General features: G+C 53.3%; 1 protein-coding gene and 1 non-coding gene across 2 annotated transcripts in view; one reads left to right on the top strand and one right to left on the bottom strand.

The window, feature by feature from the left end:
- LOC127023326 (rho GTPase-activating protein 39-like) overlaps positions 1–1,005 on the bottom strand; it is a 57,541-nt gene extending 56,536 nt beyond the window's left edge. Inside the window, exon 1 of the mRNA XM_050907399.1 lies at positions 953–1,005. Coding sequence (XP_050763356.1) covers positions 953–963 — 11 coding nt within the window. The 5' untranslated portion in view covers positions 964–1,005. The remainder of the gene's footprint in view (positions 1–952) is intronic.
- A 10,246-nt stretch (positions 1,006–11,251) lies between these two features.
- Positions 11,252–11,323, top strand: TRNAE-UUC (transfer RNA glutamic acid (anticodon UUC)). Its single transcript has one exon. It is a non-coding gene; the product is annotated as a tRNA-Glu (tRNA).
- The last annotated feature ends 3,035 nt before the right edge of the window (positions 11,324–14,358 follow it).

The raw sequence follows: 14,358 nt of genomic DNA, 5'->3' as shown, positions 1-14,358 counted from the left end.
AACCAGGAGGAATTCTCCCTGAATGGGGTTATTCAGAGGAGCCATAAAATCTGTCTGCATTAGCTGGAAGCAGGATGCAGCCTGGGAAACTGGCCTGGCTACCTGGCCCTCTGTTTTCACTGCCAACAGGTGATCCTGGCTCCCCACTCGCTTCCAGGTGAGGAGCAAACCCTCTCCTGGTCACCCCTTTCCAGCAAACCAAGTGCAACAGCCATTCCTGTGCTCGACCAGGAAAACATTGTCATTTTGTAATTGTGTTTGGTTTTTCAAGCAACAGAGAGCAACCTGTGTGCGCCACCCTCCCCGGAGCATGCAAGCCGGGTACAAAATCACAGCGTGCTTTTGATTAACCACTCGTCTTCAGAGGTGCAAGGGCACCCGGGAGAGCCCGGCCGCAGTCTCCGGGGAGGGCGATGCTGCCAGTTGCCGCTCTGCCGGGCCCCCAAGGCCAGGGCAGGACGGGGAGCTCTGGGTCAGGGTCGGGCCAGCTCAGCTCAGCGAAACTCGCGGCCACCCGTCTCGCTCGGAGGCTGCGAACAGCCCGGTCCTGGCAACGGCCGGCGTGCCCCAGCGGGAGCCGGGCCTCGCGGGGAGGCGATCTGGTGGAGTCGGGAGGGTGCGGGAGTTTCCCCCCGCAGACAGGCCAGCACAGGCGGGAGGGCGGCGGGAGGCGGCCCGGGGAGCGGCTGCGGGAGAGCAGCTCCTCGCGCAAGCTGCCCGCCCGGCTCGGCCTGGCCCTGCCGCCGCCACAGGGCCCGGCCCCGCGCCAGCCGCCCCTCACCTGCCCGCCGGGGCCCGCGGCTCGCCCGGCCCCGCGCCCGCCCGCTCGCCCACCCCGGGCCGGAGGTGCCTCCCGGCCCCGGCCCGCTCCCCGCGCCGGCCCGGCAGGCCCCGAGGGGACGGCGGCGGCGCCTCCCGCCCGCCTCAACAGGTGCGCGGCGACCACACTCACCTCTCCGCCATGGCCCGCTCGGCCGCGCCGCCCGCTCTGCCCGCGAGCGGGGCAGGATGTGAAACCCGATCCCGGCCCCGCCCGGGGGGCGGCGCGGCCCGGCCCGGCCCGGCCCGGCCGCCGGGACCCCCGGCCGCTCCCCGGGTCCCTCTGCTGGGGGCCGCCGCGCCGCGCCGCGCCGCGCCGGGCCGGGCCGGGAGGGGCGGGGCGGGGCGGGCAGCGGCGGAGCCCGCGGGCCGAGGGCAGCCCCTGGCGGCGGCTGCGGCCGCTCCGGGGCCTTCCCGAGCCCGCCGAGCCCCTGGCGCCGCGGAGCCCCGGCTCCGGCCCCGGCCCCGGCCCGGCCCCTGCCGCTGCCCGGCCCTGCCCAAGCAGTGGGAACGAAGACGGCAGAAGCGGAGCCGGGACCTCAGTTTTGCAGAAGCTGAAGCGTTATTTGAGCTACAGGTCAATGGCGACGGTCAGCTGTCGTGACCAGGTTTGCGAGGAAAATCGTGGTTAGAGGCAGGAGCCGTACCGTCGGTCGCGGGTGGTGTGGGGCTCTCGGGAGCGCAGGCGGGTCACAGACCTGCCCCCCTGCTTTAGGGGCACAAGACCACCCGGAGACTGTGGTTGGTGCAGGTCCCAGATGGAGCCTCTGCTTGCTCCTGGATCACAGCTGCCCCGGTAAATCGTTTGTCCTCGTGATGGGTGTCCCCGACACTGCCTCCCGCTGCGCCCGGAGCTGGCAGGGGGGGTCCGAATAGGCAGCTGCCCCCCGCGGCACACGGTACTTCAACGGCTCTGCTCTGCCCTCTGTTATTCCTGACATCCTCCAAGAGCAGGGATGGAAATCGGGACTTAGGCAAGTGGACTTGAACCAGCGTGCAGCATCGAGAGGGGAAAATGTCTGCGCTGGATGCCGGGCTGTCCCCGCGAGGTCACACGGTGGGATTTGTCATCCCATGCCAACCCAGCCTTGGGTCAGCCCATGGTGTAAGGCTGCCACGCATCTGGGTTTGCCCAGACGTGCCCTCTTTTTTGCCCCGGCAATTTTGTCTGGGCAGATTTTGGGGACTTTCTGTGTTCATCTGTGTCCTGAGCACATAGTAGTCTGGTCAAGGCTGTGCAGGAAGACCAGGTGTGTCCCCCGCGCATGCACAGATCAACCCTCGGCATACGAACAGCAATTCAGAGACCTCTGGAAAAGGTAGAGCCCTGCTCCTCGACCAGCATGAGTAGTCTGAATAAGCAAGCCGTGCACTAAAGGTCAGCCCCGCTAGATCAGCTTCTGTCAGCCACCACTTTGGAGTATGTCACTTGGCACGGTGGCATGGCAGAGCCCCTGTTATCTCAGTGACTGCTGCAATGTGGCACTGCTCCCAACGAATTTCATACAGGGTCCTGTTATTCCAGAATAGGAACAACCCCATGTGGAGGCAAATCCTGGGGGCTGAGTTGCCTGGATGCCTCAGACCCCTCTAACTGGGGGTGCCAGATTTGGCAGATACTCGGTGGATTTTGCCACTAACAGAGTGATTTTTGGCCCGTGTCACACCATGCAGCAGATTTCTGTTACAGTCAGAAATGAGTCTGTTCAGCTTATTAATCACCTCGTGCGAGCCAGCGGACGGGGTCCCTGCACAGAGCGATACGGCACTCGCGGTGCTCTCTTGCAGACGGCGTTTTGGCACTACCGAAGAACTTGAGAGTAACTTAATCTGAAGACATTCACGTGAAAGTCCCACTGCACTTTTAAATAACAAATAGAGAGACAGTGAGATCATGGCCGCTCCGCTTGCTGGCTGGACGCGCAGCTGCATTGTGCTTACCAGGGGGGTCTGTGCTGCGGGGGCCAGCGGAGAGCCGGGCCCCGCGGGGGCTGCGAAGCTGCTGGAGATGCCCGTGGCGCGGCGGGAGAGCGGGCAGGGAAGGCTGAGTTTCGCGGGGCTGCAAAGCTCGAGGACTGAGGCATAGGCTAGCAGGGAAGGAAAGGAAGAGTTAAACCAGGTCTGTGTTGGAAACAAAAGTTTGCTGGTGTAGTTCTAACGTGGTTAAATTGGCGGCTTTCCTTGTGGAGATGCAGATACTACTTGCCTTTGCCAATAAAGGCTATACCTGTCCTCTGAGGGAAACAGCGATACTGGGAAAATGCTTATAGCAGCCTGACAGTCTCTGTTCAAGGGCTCTTGTAGATACAGACTTGGTGTATAAAAACTTCAACAGCCTGCATGACATTGCTGTGCTAGCAAGAGCCTTTGGACAGGCTGAAAATAGAAGCTGGGGAGATGGGAGGTTGCAAGAGCCCCAGCTTCAGGGGCCCCCCAAAATGCGTGACCCGACGCGGTACACGGGAAGTTGGCTGCAGGAGGGACCAGACAAGCATTCATTTTTTCTGCGATGTTCTCATTTTATTTTGCATATTTCAGGGTTTGATGATAATGTGTAGGCTGTTTTCAACCTACAGCTCTGGCAGGCTTGCTGGAGAACCTGTAACTTCATTGTTTAGCTGCTGCGGCTAAAACTCTCGGGACGTGATTCTGCACATAGCGCGATAAGAGATCCCCTCTCTCTTGAGGCCAAAGTGGGCGAGCTGGAGGCACTCAAGGACGCAGAGGACGCACTGAGATGACATCTCAGATCAGTCCTACTGATCAGCCCCTACCACAGCAGCCCTGTGCTGTCTTGCACAAAGTCATGCAGCAGGAGGGCATCAAAATGAAGAGCAAGGAAACCACCGTGAAGGCAGAACCTCCCCACCAGAGGATGGTCTCATACCCGCTGGCACCAAAGACACTCTTGGGAGCAGAGATCCCCACTGCTGGAAGAGGAAAGCTGGGTGAAACGGGGTTCAATGACCAGGCACGATAGACGGTTGTGAGGCTGTGACTGGCACACAGGTGCAAAGCTGCCAGACCAGGGTCCACCTCTTCGGGAGAGCCAGGGAGCGCTGGTGGACATGAGCTGTGTTGACACCAGCGACTCAGGGAGGGGGAGAGAAATCCCAGAGGGGAAAAATTAAGCAGCTAAGGGAAAAGCTTCTTTTGTGGGACCTATGCAGTGACTTTCTCAGAGGCTTTCACAGCTCAGGCAGTCATGGGCTGAGGAAAATTTCTACTAGTGGTACCTGGTACAATAACACAAGGAGGTCCTCCTCCAGAGATACAGGTGTGTTACTCTGTGACACATACATGGGAGATCAAGCCCACCAGTCATGATGCCTGCCATCAATACACCAAAGATGGCAGCAGGAGGTGAATATGAAGTGTCTGAACAGTCTCTGAGAGTATGGCAAAGACATCACAGTGTCTCTGAGAACAGAGGGTTATAACCCCGGCTCTTTTGCTAATAACAAAACCACACTGCCTACAAGAAGAAACAGCCTTCATGAATTGTGAGGCTGTGAGCACTAGATCACTGTAAGATGAATTAAGAGATGTATGATCAATGTTTCCAGGCCAAAGTATCCCCTTGCTGCCTGTTCTTGGCTGAGGGATGTTTCCTACAACTGTCACTGAAGAACTGCAAAAGGAGCCAGCTCCCTGAGATCATGCTCGAATCATTTCTTCAGATGCTGTTCCCAGGTGGAAGAAACTGTATCCGGAGTCGTACACCCACCCCCCTTTCATGAAGCTGCTCAGCTGGTGGACGTTCGTACTGGTGTACACACTCCACATCAGGAAATGGCAGGTGGAGGACCTTGCATGAGGGGTCTTCCTCATCTGTGGGTGTGGAAGAACTGATGATGCTAAAGGTAAGGAAAGCTCGGTATTGCACTGCTGCTGCCCTGCCCGCATGTACTGGGCTGCGGAGATGGGGCAGTGCCCAGGCAGATGTGCTCCAGCTGTGAGCGCAGCCAGCACGTTGCCCCAGAGGTTTGGGCCAGCGGGCACGGCCCTTGCTCTGCCTCTGTTAACAAACTGGACTGCGCAGCCTGGAGCCAGCGCAGCCCAGTACCAGCTCCACAGTAAGTGTCTCCATATACAGCAAGGGGGGAGTAACAGCTCCAGTCAGGTGTGAACAAACCCTGTGTTGGGGAGAGACTGGTGACACTGGGAGTAGATGCCTAAAATGCTTGGCAAGGTTTGGGTGTCTGGGCTTACAGCCAGCACTGACCCAGTGCCGCTGCAACCTTGGATCAGCCTTCCGGGGCACCAGCGATCATGGGAGGATGAGCTGGGAGATGCTTCATCAGCAGCTCCCTGCTCCGCTCGGGAGCTGCATTTAAGCTCAGGTCCTCACCCTCGGCCCGGCCTGAGCTACGTTCGAGTGAAGCTTGTGCCAGGCCTGGCACCTTGCTGACCCCAACCCACCAGCTGGGTCAGCAGTCACTCGACCATGGCTGACCCTGGTTACCATCACCGAACCTCCTCTGCTCCTCTTGCATGGCGGGTATGGCACTGCCGCGCTGTCACCTCATCTCCAGCTTGCCCATCACCTCCTGCTGCCAGCACCACGAGCCTGCGTGGCTGGGAGGGGGAGCAGGAGCAGGAGCAGCTCTGTGCGCTCTTGTACCGAAGGAGCCAATAACACCAGAAAACGTTCTGTACTGTGAAAGCCATATGTTAAACAGGTCAAACTACTACCAAGCTACTACTGTGAGTGCCTACACATGGGCAAGATTTCTCACCATGGGCAGCTCTTTGTTGCAACAGGAAACAAGATAAAACTGCTAGGTTGACCTGGGGGTACAGTTCACACATACGGGTGATGGGATCTCCGTCCTTGGAGATTTGCAAGGTTTGGCTATGCAAAGCCATGGTTGACCTGATCTAGTGTTGGTGATGGTCTCACTTCAAGCAAGAGCTTGGGCTAACGCCCTCCAAAGGTCCCTTCTGATCAGCACATCTCTAATTCTATGTCAAGGGGCTTGAGGTTTGAGCTGGGCAGGCAGATGTGGTGAATTCTCCATTATTTCAGAGCACAGACATCTTGTATCAAATGTCTCAAATACCTTAGTGAACGGGACCAGGCTGACCTGGATGCAGGAGGTGCTGGCTGAGGTTCGCTGGATTGTGCACTGTGAGAGTCAACAAATGGTCTTAGCACGTATGAGGCAAAGAAAAAACATCCCTGTTCTTAATTAACCCTGTCTGTGTTTTGAAGCTGACTGAAGATATCGAATAGCCCAGGACTGTCCTTTGGAAAGAGCTAGTTGGAGATATTTGGCCATTTGTAAAAATATGTGTTTTTAAGCAGCAATCAGCAGGTTTTTTTATAGTGGGCATGATGTAAATTTATATAACAAGCCAGATGTTCTGCAATGGGGCTTTTTAAAAATCATCCTGTCCCAATTTTTTCCATCTTACTGTCTTTAGCTCCCTTGCAAAGTAAGCAGTCATGCTATCGCATTACCAATTGGCAATGGCAGCAGCTGGCTGTAACCCAACCTTAGCAGCATGGGACGCGGAAACAGATGGAGCAGCAAATGCTCTTTGTTTCCTCTCCTGCTTTCTAAAACAGATTGTGACTAAAAACATACAGGAGAGGTTTCTGCCATCTTCCCTGCTACCGTGGCTCCCTGGCTGCTGACAAAGCTACGGGATGAGCTCTAGTGGGATTACTGCTCCCCCCCCAGCAAAGGAGAGCTCTGCCTTTTTAGAGGGGAGCTGCAAAGAGGGGAAGGGCATCAGATACGACGACTACAGGCCCTTGGAGGGGAAAGAAGGGTGCAGTGGGTGAGATGGCTGAACTGAGCTGAGGGCTCCCCATACATCAAGTCCTGCTCCTCCTGCTGCTCTGAGTCTTGGTTCTGGCGTTCATCTGAGCCTGGGTGAACCACATCAGCTCATTAAACTGCACAAACCAGAAGTGAGTGGTGTTTTGCCAGGCTGGTAACCTGAACTGGCCTGATGGATGATCAGGCAAGCACTGAGATGAGGATGAGGAGCAGAGCCACACACCAGAACGGGCCGGAACAGAGAAGAACGGGGGAGGAAGGTGGAGGTGGGAATGTCCCTTGTGAACCAGGAGATCGACTCTGCTGTCCTGGGTAGTCCTTGTCCCAAAGCTAGGCAGATACGGGGAGGGAAGTCCATGCTCCCAGGTCACTTTCTATGAGCCGAACTCTGGGGCTGCTGGCAATGAAGGTCAGGAAAATGTCCACAGCAGAGCTTTGCCTGTCTTGCTTCAAAATGCCTGTGGGACGAAAACTCCCGAAAATAAGGTGCATATGTCCCTGCCACCACATCAGTTACAGGTTCCCAAGGGACTTGTACTCCGTCACAGCCTCTCACACCTCTTTGTGTCTGGTAAGAGCTCTGCTGCTTTCAATCTATGTCCTCTAACGATTTACCAGTCGCTCCAAATGCACGAGCTGGGCAATGGTGCTCTCTCCCCTGCAGGAGACATTATACACTGGAAAACATGAAACTGCGTGGGTCAGCTACACGAGTCCCGCCATCAGCTGCCTTGAGGTGGGGGACAGCTGCCCAGAGCAGAGCACACATGCTGAGAGGCGGGTGGCCAAGGCCGATGACACGAGACTGAGCTGGCACCGCCACGTGCACCCAAACAGCAACGTGAGCGGTGGTGACACAGCTGTCCCATCTCACTGTATCTCCCTGCTCCCTCTCCCACCGGGCTGCACGAGCTGCCTGACCCATCTGGCTTTGCTGTGGCTGATGTTTGTGCCAGACAATGTAATATTGTTGTAGGTACTTGCCAAGAACTGAGTTTATTTTTTAGCCACAGACAGAACCTGTAATTCCTCAAGCTAATCCTGCACTCTGATGTTTTTTTCTTACAAGCCTTGACAAATGAATTGAATCCCCATTTCTGTGAGAAACCTGGAAGGAAAGTCCCACGGTCAGGACTCCAGAGTTAAAGAAAGACGGGGATTTGCGAGGTCACCTACCCCATTTCTCACCAGTGCAGAGCCTCTTCTGGGGGTATTTCTTGCTGGCCTTTTTGTCTCCTGAGGCAATCATTCAGACATCTATCTGAGATCTTGTCAGGGTATTTTGCTTTATAATCTGCCTAAGTTTTCTCAGCTTCATCCCATTATTCCTGTTCTTCTTAACTATCATCAAAAAATCTGTTCCATTTTGTTGTTTATAGATGTCCCCAACTGAAATATCTGCAGGTTGTTATTTCTCACTGTATCCTGTCAGTGAAATAATAGACTTGATTTTTTAAAACTTAAACTTAATCCATTTTGCCCTCAGATAGTGTCTTGAGTTCTGCCTGCACACTGCCTGCTTACTAATACATACTGATAACAAAAAGTCCTATAATGAGCGCAAGAAGTGGTTTATTACTCTTTATCTTTTATCCTTTCTCATACAGTCAAGGGTTTGAGGACCAGCCATGTTCCTGCTGAAGTCAGTGGGAACGGCAGCAAGTTCTTTGCTCTACCATGTAACCGCAGGGAGAAGTTAAGTTTCTGAACCTGTGGTTGCCAGCGTTGCAATGCCAAAATGCCAAACCCCTGTTTGCATTTGCTGCACTGACTTTGTCAGGCAAGCTCGGTTCCTCTCAGCATCCAGGTATTCAGCTTTAGGCAAACCACTTTGAAAGCTGTTCTTTGCTAGTTTTTTAAACATCTTGGATATCTACTAAGCAGACCAACTCAACGAACAGGTTCCTGTGTTTTGAGTGCTATGCACACGGGCTGGGTGCTGACAACCTGAACGCGTGCATCTCTGTCCAGGTACCTCCGTGGCCGCCCTTTGTGAACAGCTGTTGTTAGAGGAGAGAGAAAATGCTTGGGCTTACGCCTGAGCAGTGTCTCAGGGGAGCACCCGATGCAGACCCTGGCTAATCTCCCCTGACAGCACATCTGTAGGAGGCCACGGTCAGCCCCACCGTGCCGGAGCGGTCCCGTGGGGCAGCCCGGAGCCCAGGCTGTCGGGCAGCTCGTGGGGATGAGGCAGGTCTGAGGTTAAACTAGGAAGTCAGTCTGCAGGTCGGGGTCAGGATCAGGCCAGTGATGGTGACCGGGGTCAGACACAGCACAGTGACAGCCGTGCAGGTCTGCAGTGACAAGGCAGAGCTGAGGCCAGCCAGGCAGTCAGCCTGCAGGTCAGGGTCAGAGAGACCCAGGGCTGGGCACGGCCATGGGCACTGGCACATTGGTGAGAGCACTGGAGACAAGCACACCTCCAACACAGCTCAGATGGGGACTGAGGGCCCAGAGCTGATCTGAATTGGGGCTCCTGGGCAGGGCAGGGGTGCAAGGCCCAGGTGAGGCTGGTCAGAGCTACAAGGGCTTGCTAGCACCCTTGGGGCCCTGAGAACAGCTTCATGGGCAGGTACGATAACAGCATGAGCATGGTCAGTGTAAATGAAGCCAAAGGTCTGCCTCCCCCAGTGTCCTGATCTCCAGGACTGGTCAATAAAGGGAGACCTTCCCCCTTCCCTCATACACAATTCCTGGGCAAGCAGAGGTGGAGGGGTGTAGGTGCTGGCACTACTGCTCTTTCTATTGACACCTCCCCAGAGCTTCTGGAAGAAGAAGCAGCATTGTCCAGCACCGAGACCAGAAAAGCAGCTGAGGGCAGGCAGGTTGATGTATGGGAGAAGCTCAAATCTCACCACCAGTGGTGCTGAGTCCTTGGGGAGCAAATTGACCCTCATCTCACGGAGACGGACTACAATCATCTCCTGCCAAAAAAGCAGGGACTTCTGACTGCAGCCAGTCCCTCCCCACATCCTTAGCACAGACCACAGCAACTTCACGCAGGCCAGTGGCTGCAGCTGGGATCCACGTGAGGAAACAGGATCTGCTCAGATCTACCTGATGCAGTTACCATCAGATCCATTTGACACCTTGGAACCTATTCAGGATCTTCTCTGCTGACATACGGATATGGTCTGCACCAGCTTCACATTTTGAAGGTATTTTATTTTTAATTTAATATTTCAATAGCTTTCTTTACTGTGCTTTGTAGCCATACCAGCCTATTTTTAGTCTTTTTCTTCCTGGTGATATAAACTGTTCTGAGCCATTTTAGCAATCTCCATGTTTCTTACAAGCATGTTATCCTTTTGGCTTATTCATTTTTTAATAAGCTCTTTTGGGAGGAATTTCTTTGTTGCCGTTGTTCTTCTAATGATACCAGATTGAATACATTATACTCACTCTTATGCATAGCTTTTTTAATAGCATGGTTCTGAATGAAGCCCCTCACCCATCTCAGCACTAAACCCAGTTGCTTCTTTTATATTCCCTAACCAGCTGCTCCAAAAATCAAGCCTTTGTGGCATCTAAAATGTACCAACTACATCGTATGCTGATGTGACATTTACTCACTCAATGTGGGGGTAATTGGAGACTCTTCATTATGATGATGTTTTCTGCCTCGGCAGCCTCTCTGATCTCCTAAATATATCACCGTCACCACCACTGGTTTTGAAGACTGTTCACTACAGTAGTCCTAACGCTCCCCTTTGCCTATTTATGTTTGAATTTTCTAACTATATGGGTTCAGTGTTACATGTTGGAAGATTAAAATCGTTTAGGCACATTGACTCCAAGGTTTCTTTGGCATCCAGCATCGCTCCTCCACAAGCACAGTTTAGCCGGTTCTTCCTGTATAATCTGTAGCCTGCTATTGCAGTGTCCCACTGATTATCTGCCTTGCACCAATTTCTGATAAGATTGTTCTTGGTCAAAACTGCGTAGTCCAGTTGTTCCACCTTATTTTTTGATTGCTAGAATTTGTACAGAAGCACGTTTGTGCCTGTTACCCAGTTTCTGCACCTTTTTAGGCTGGCCTAATTTGTTCATCCTCCCATTTGTCATTTCCTTCTTCTTCAGTTTTGTCAACCTCCGTCCCCATCTTTTGACTAAGAGAATTTTAATGACTTAGGGAAGGATGACCCTAAATTTTGTGGGGTTTCGCACATCAGCCTTCTTCGCTTAGTGCGAAAACTCCCCTGCAACTTGATGAAGCGTCGGCAGCCCGACTCCTTCGCTTGCAGCCCGTGGCCGTACTCCCACGACCCGCTCCTGGCCACCTGCCTGAGCTCTTGCCGGAGAGACCCTCCCGGCAACCCCCGATCCCGAGGGTTCATTACTTCAGTCGGGCACGTCTGCACGGGGAAACGCGTCCAAGCGCCCCCAGCGCAGCCCCCGGGCGCGGCTTCTCGGCGCGGCTGCCCGGCGCGGCTGCCCGGCGCCTGTGCGGAGGGGAGCGGGCGAGGCCGAGCGGGCGCCCCCCGCGCACGCCCCCTTCCCGCACCCCTCGGCTCCCCGGCCGGCGCAGGCAGCGGGGGTGCGCGGGCGCAGGCAGGCGGCGCAGGCAGCGGGTGGCGCAGGCAGGCGGCGCAGGCAGGCGGCGCAGGCAGCGGGTGGCGCAGGCAAGGACAGTAAGCATGCGGTCCCACATGGTCTAGCGGTTAGGATTCCTGGTTTTCACCCAGGCGGCCCGGGTTCGACTCCCGGTGTGGGAAAGCACCAACCTTTTTGCTTTCCACCTTTTTTTTATTCCCCCCCCCCCCCTTCTTATTTGTTAATTCTGCGAGATCCCTTCCACCATCCGCAGCGCGGGGTAACACGAACGACTCCCACCCCGACCCCAGACCCTCTGCATCTCCCCAGGGACGTCCGTTAAGTGAACACCCTGGTGCTCGTAGCAGAGGGACAATGAAGAAACACCAGCGGTGGCTGGCATTCCCTGCACAGCACCGCAGCGAGAGCCAGTCTCTCCTACGGATCAAGTCATCCCGCAACTGGGAAAACTTTTGTTAGGATATGTGTTACTGAGAGCTTCCCCCTGGCCTTCTGTCGTGGTTTAACCCCAGCCGGCAACTAAGCACCACGCAGCCGCTCACTTACTCCCCCCCCACCCCTGGGATGGGGGAGAGAATCAGGAAAAAAACCCTTGTCAGTTGAGATAAAGACAGTTTCATAGGACAGAAAGGAATGAAAAACAATGATAATGATGATAATAATAATATGACAATAATACTACTAAAAGAATTAAACTCTACAAAGCAAGTGGTGCACAATGCAATTGCTCACCACTCACTGACCGATGCCCAGTTAGTTCCCAAGCAGCGATCCGCCCCTCCCAGCCAACTCCCCCAGTTTATATACTGGGCATGACGTCATATGGTATGGAATAGCTCTTTGGCCAGTTTGGGTCAGCTGTCCTGGCTGTGTCCCCTCCCAGCTTCTTGTGCCCCTCCAGCCTTCTTGCTGGCTGGGCATGGCAAGCTGAAAAATCCTTGACTTAGTATAAACACTACTTAGCGACAACTGAAAACATCAGTGTGTTATCAACATTATTTTCCTACTAAATCCAAAACAGAGCACTGTACCAGCTACTAGGAAGAAAATTAACTCTGTCCTAGCTGAAACCAGGACACCTTCCCATCAGCTCCAGAGGTGAATCCAGCCAAGCGCATAGCGACCACGCCGACAGCCCCGCAGAGCTGAGCGTCCGCAGCCCATCGGCCAGGGCACACGGCCCCAGGCGCCGGGGCTAGACATGGAGCTTGTGCAGCTGCTTGCCAGTCGAGGTCCCTCATTAGCCACCCCCACCCAGTCTGTAAGTACCCAGCCCTACGTGTGTTGGGTTCATCCTTCCTCCCACACCGCCCGGGCATCAGCCAAAGGCGAGGCGGGTGTTAGTGGCGTAGAGAAAAAAAGACACATCCGTGGCCTCCTTCCAGAGCCTGGCTCCATAGGCAAACAATGGGAGAGAGAACTTTTAGGGAAATCCACCAAGATGAGCCTAAGCACATACTTAAGTCGCAATCATATGATGAGGGAACGAGGAACACGGAGCTGGTTAGACCTGACCTTCGGGTGGCTGAGTGGGAGCAGCGCTAACGAGCAGCACGGCAGCGAGGTGAGGGACACGCAGCCTGTGCCGTGCTAGGGGAACAACCACAATAAACCTCATTTTGTCTGTGAGAAAATTACTAATTTTGTTTACAACCAACCTGTACAAAAATGATTAGGTTGGAATAGACCTATTATAGCCATGCTTTTTTTATTTTTAAACAGCTCATTTTTCCTAAATGTCCCAACTCAATTAAGTTGACCAGTTCAGCTTAGAAAGACTTGGAAACTCTGTGCGAGAGCTTCAGGATCTTTGTAGGCTATTAACATTTCGAGAACTTTGTTAGAAATGACATTAAATGACACAGTAGCCTGGGAGTTTTGCGAAAACAGGTTTTCATTTGGAAATCTATGGGCCTGAGTTCTCATACCTTAATTGGTTTAAGTATTTCTATATGCAATAGTAAAATTATCATTTCAGGAGGCAAAGTTTGTTTAGAACTTCTCTTTACATTGTTTCAGATTCGTAGGACAAAAAAGAAATAACCTAAACCCCCAGCCATTATTGCTTATCTTGTGCTGACTTCAGCAGGAAACCCACTCAATGTTATCTGCATTACGTTGAACAATTGGCCACAACTTACTGTGTATTATTAAATACAAATGAGCCATTTTGTGGGCTCCTGGGGAAGCAAAGCACTGTTAATGAGACAAGCGGGTTTTGTTTCACGAAACGCTACTTACCTTCTGAGTTAAACCATTCAGCTTCAAGGCTCCAGCAGTCTGCAGTGGCTTGGGCCAAAAGCCACACCAGAACACCAGGTCACTGACATATTAAGTTATACTTGGGACTATAGTAGCTAAAAAGTTGTCAGACAGTGGTGGCCCATTAAGGGGGGTGTAGTTTCTGGCAGAAAGGTACAGCCGTAACACCTTCAGATGCTGTTATTCTTAATGAATCCTGTCAAGCCCTCAGCCAAACGGAGGGAGGTCAGACCACAGGTGCTGTTAAATCGTCATGTCAGAGGAACCAATGGTGGAGGAACACACACAGTTTCACCCCTCTGCCCAATCTATGACCTAATCTGCTCTATCCCTCTCTCCTACAATAAATAACAAGCTTGAAACAGCAAATCTTTAATGCTGCCCCAGTCCATCATCCATTTGGCCCAAGACAAGATAAAAGTATTTCAACAAGGTAAGCACATACGATGCTTCCTCCTGTGCTCTCAGGCTCCAGCATCAGCAGCTCAGGGACTTCCTGACCCGGACATGACTTACATACGCTGTGTGCTTGTCACAACAGTTCAGTTTTTTTCACCTGTCAAAAAGGCAACAGGCTTTCCTCCTCTGGCATGAGATCCCCAACACGATTCTCACTTGGCACTGCCACCCAAGATGTCATGCTTACACTGGAAATGTTAGCGTAAGGGTCAACTGGGATCTCAAAAAAGGTGTTTGTTTTCTTTTACAGCAAGTGCAGTTATTTGATGTAACAGATGTGGGTAGAACATGGATACATGTTAAATGGCCTGTCTACACAGGATACACTCTTGTTATTCCAGTAACTGTATAGCGCAATAAGCATTTAAAGAGCTAACACAGCTTTCGGGGCTAAGAGACTGTAAAACCACTTAGGGCAACATGGTGCTCAAGATGGGGAAAAAAATAACTCTTTCCATAGCAAATACACCTAACC

The sequence above is a fragment of the Gymnogyps californianus genome, chromosome 17 (assembly GCF_018139145.2).
Source record: "Gymnogyps californianus isolate 813 chromosome 17, ASM1813914v2, whole genome shotgun sequence".
Taxonomy (NCBI): domain Eukaryota; kingdom Metazoa; phylum Chordata; class Aves; order Accipitriformes; family Cathartidae; genus Gymnogyps; species Gymnogyps californianus.
This window is presented reverse-complemented; position numbering and strand designations above follow the sequence as displayed.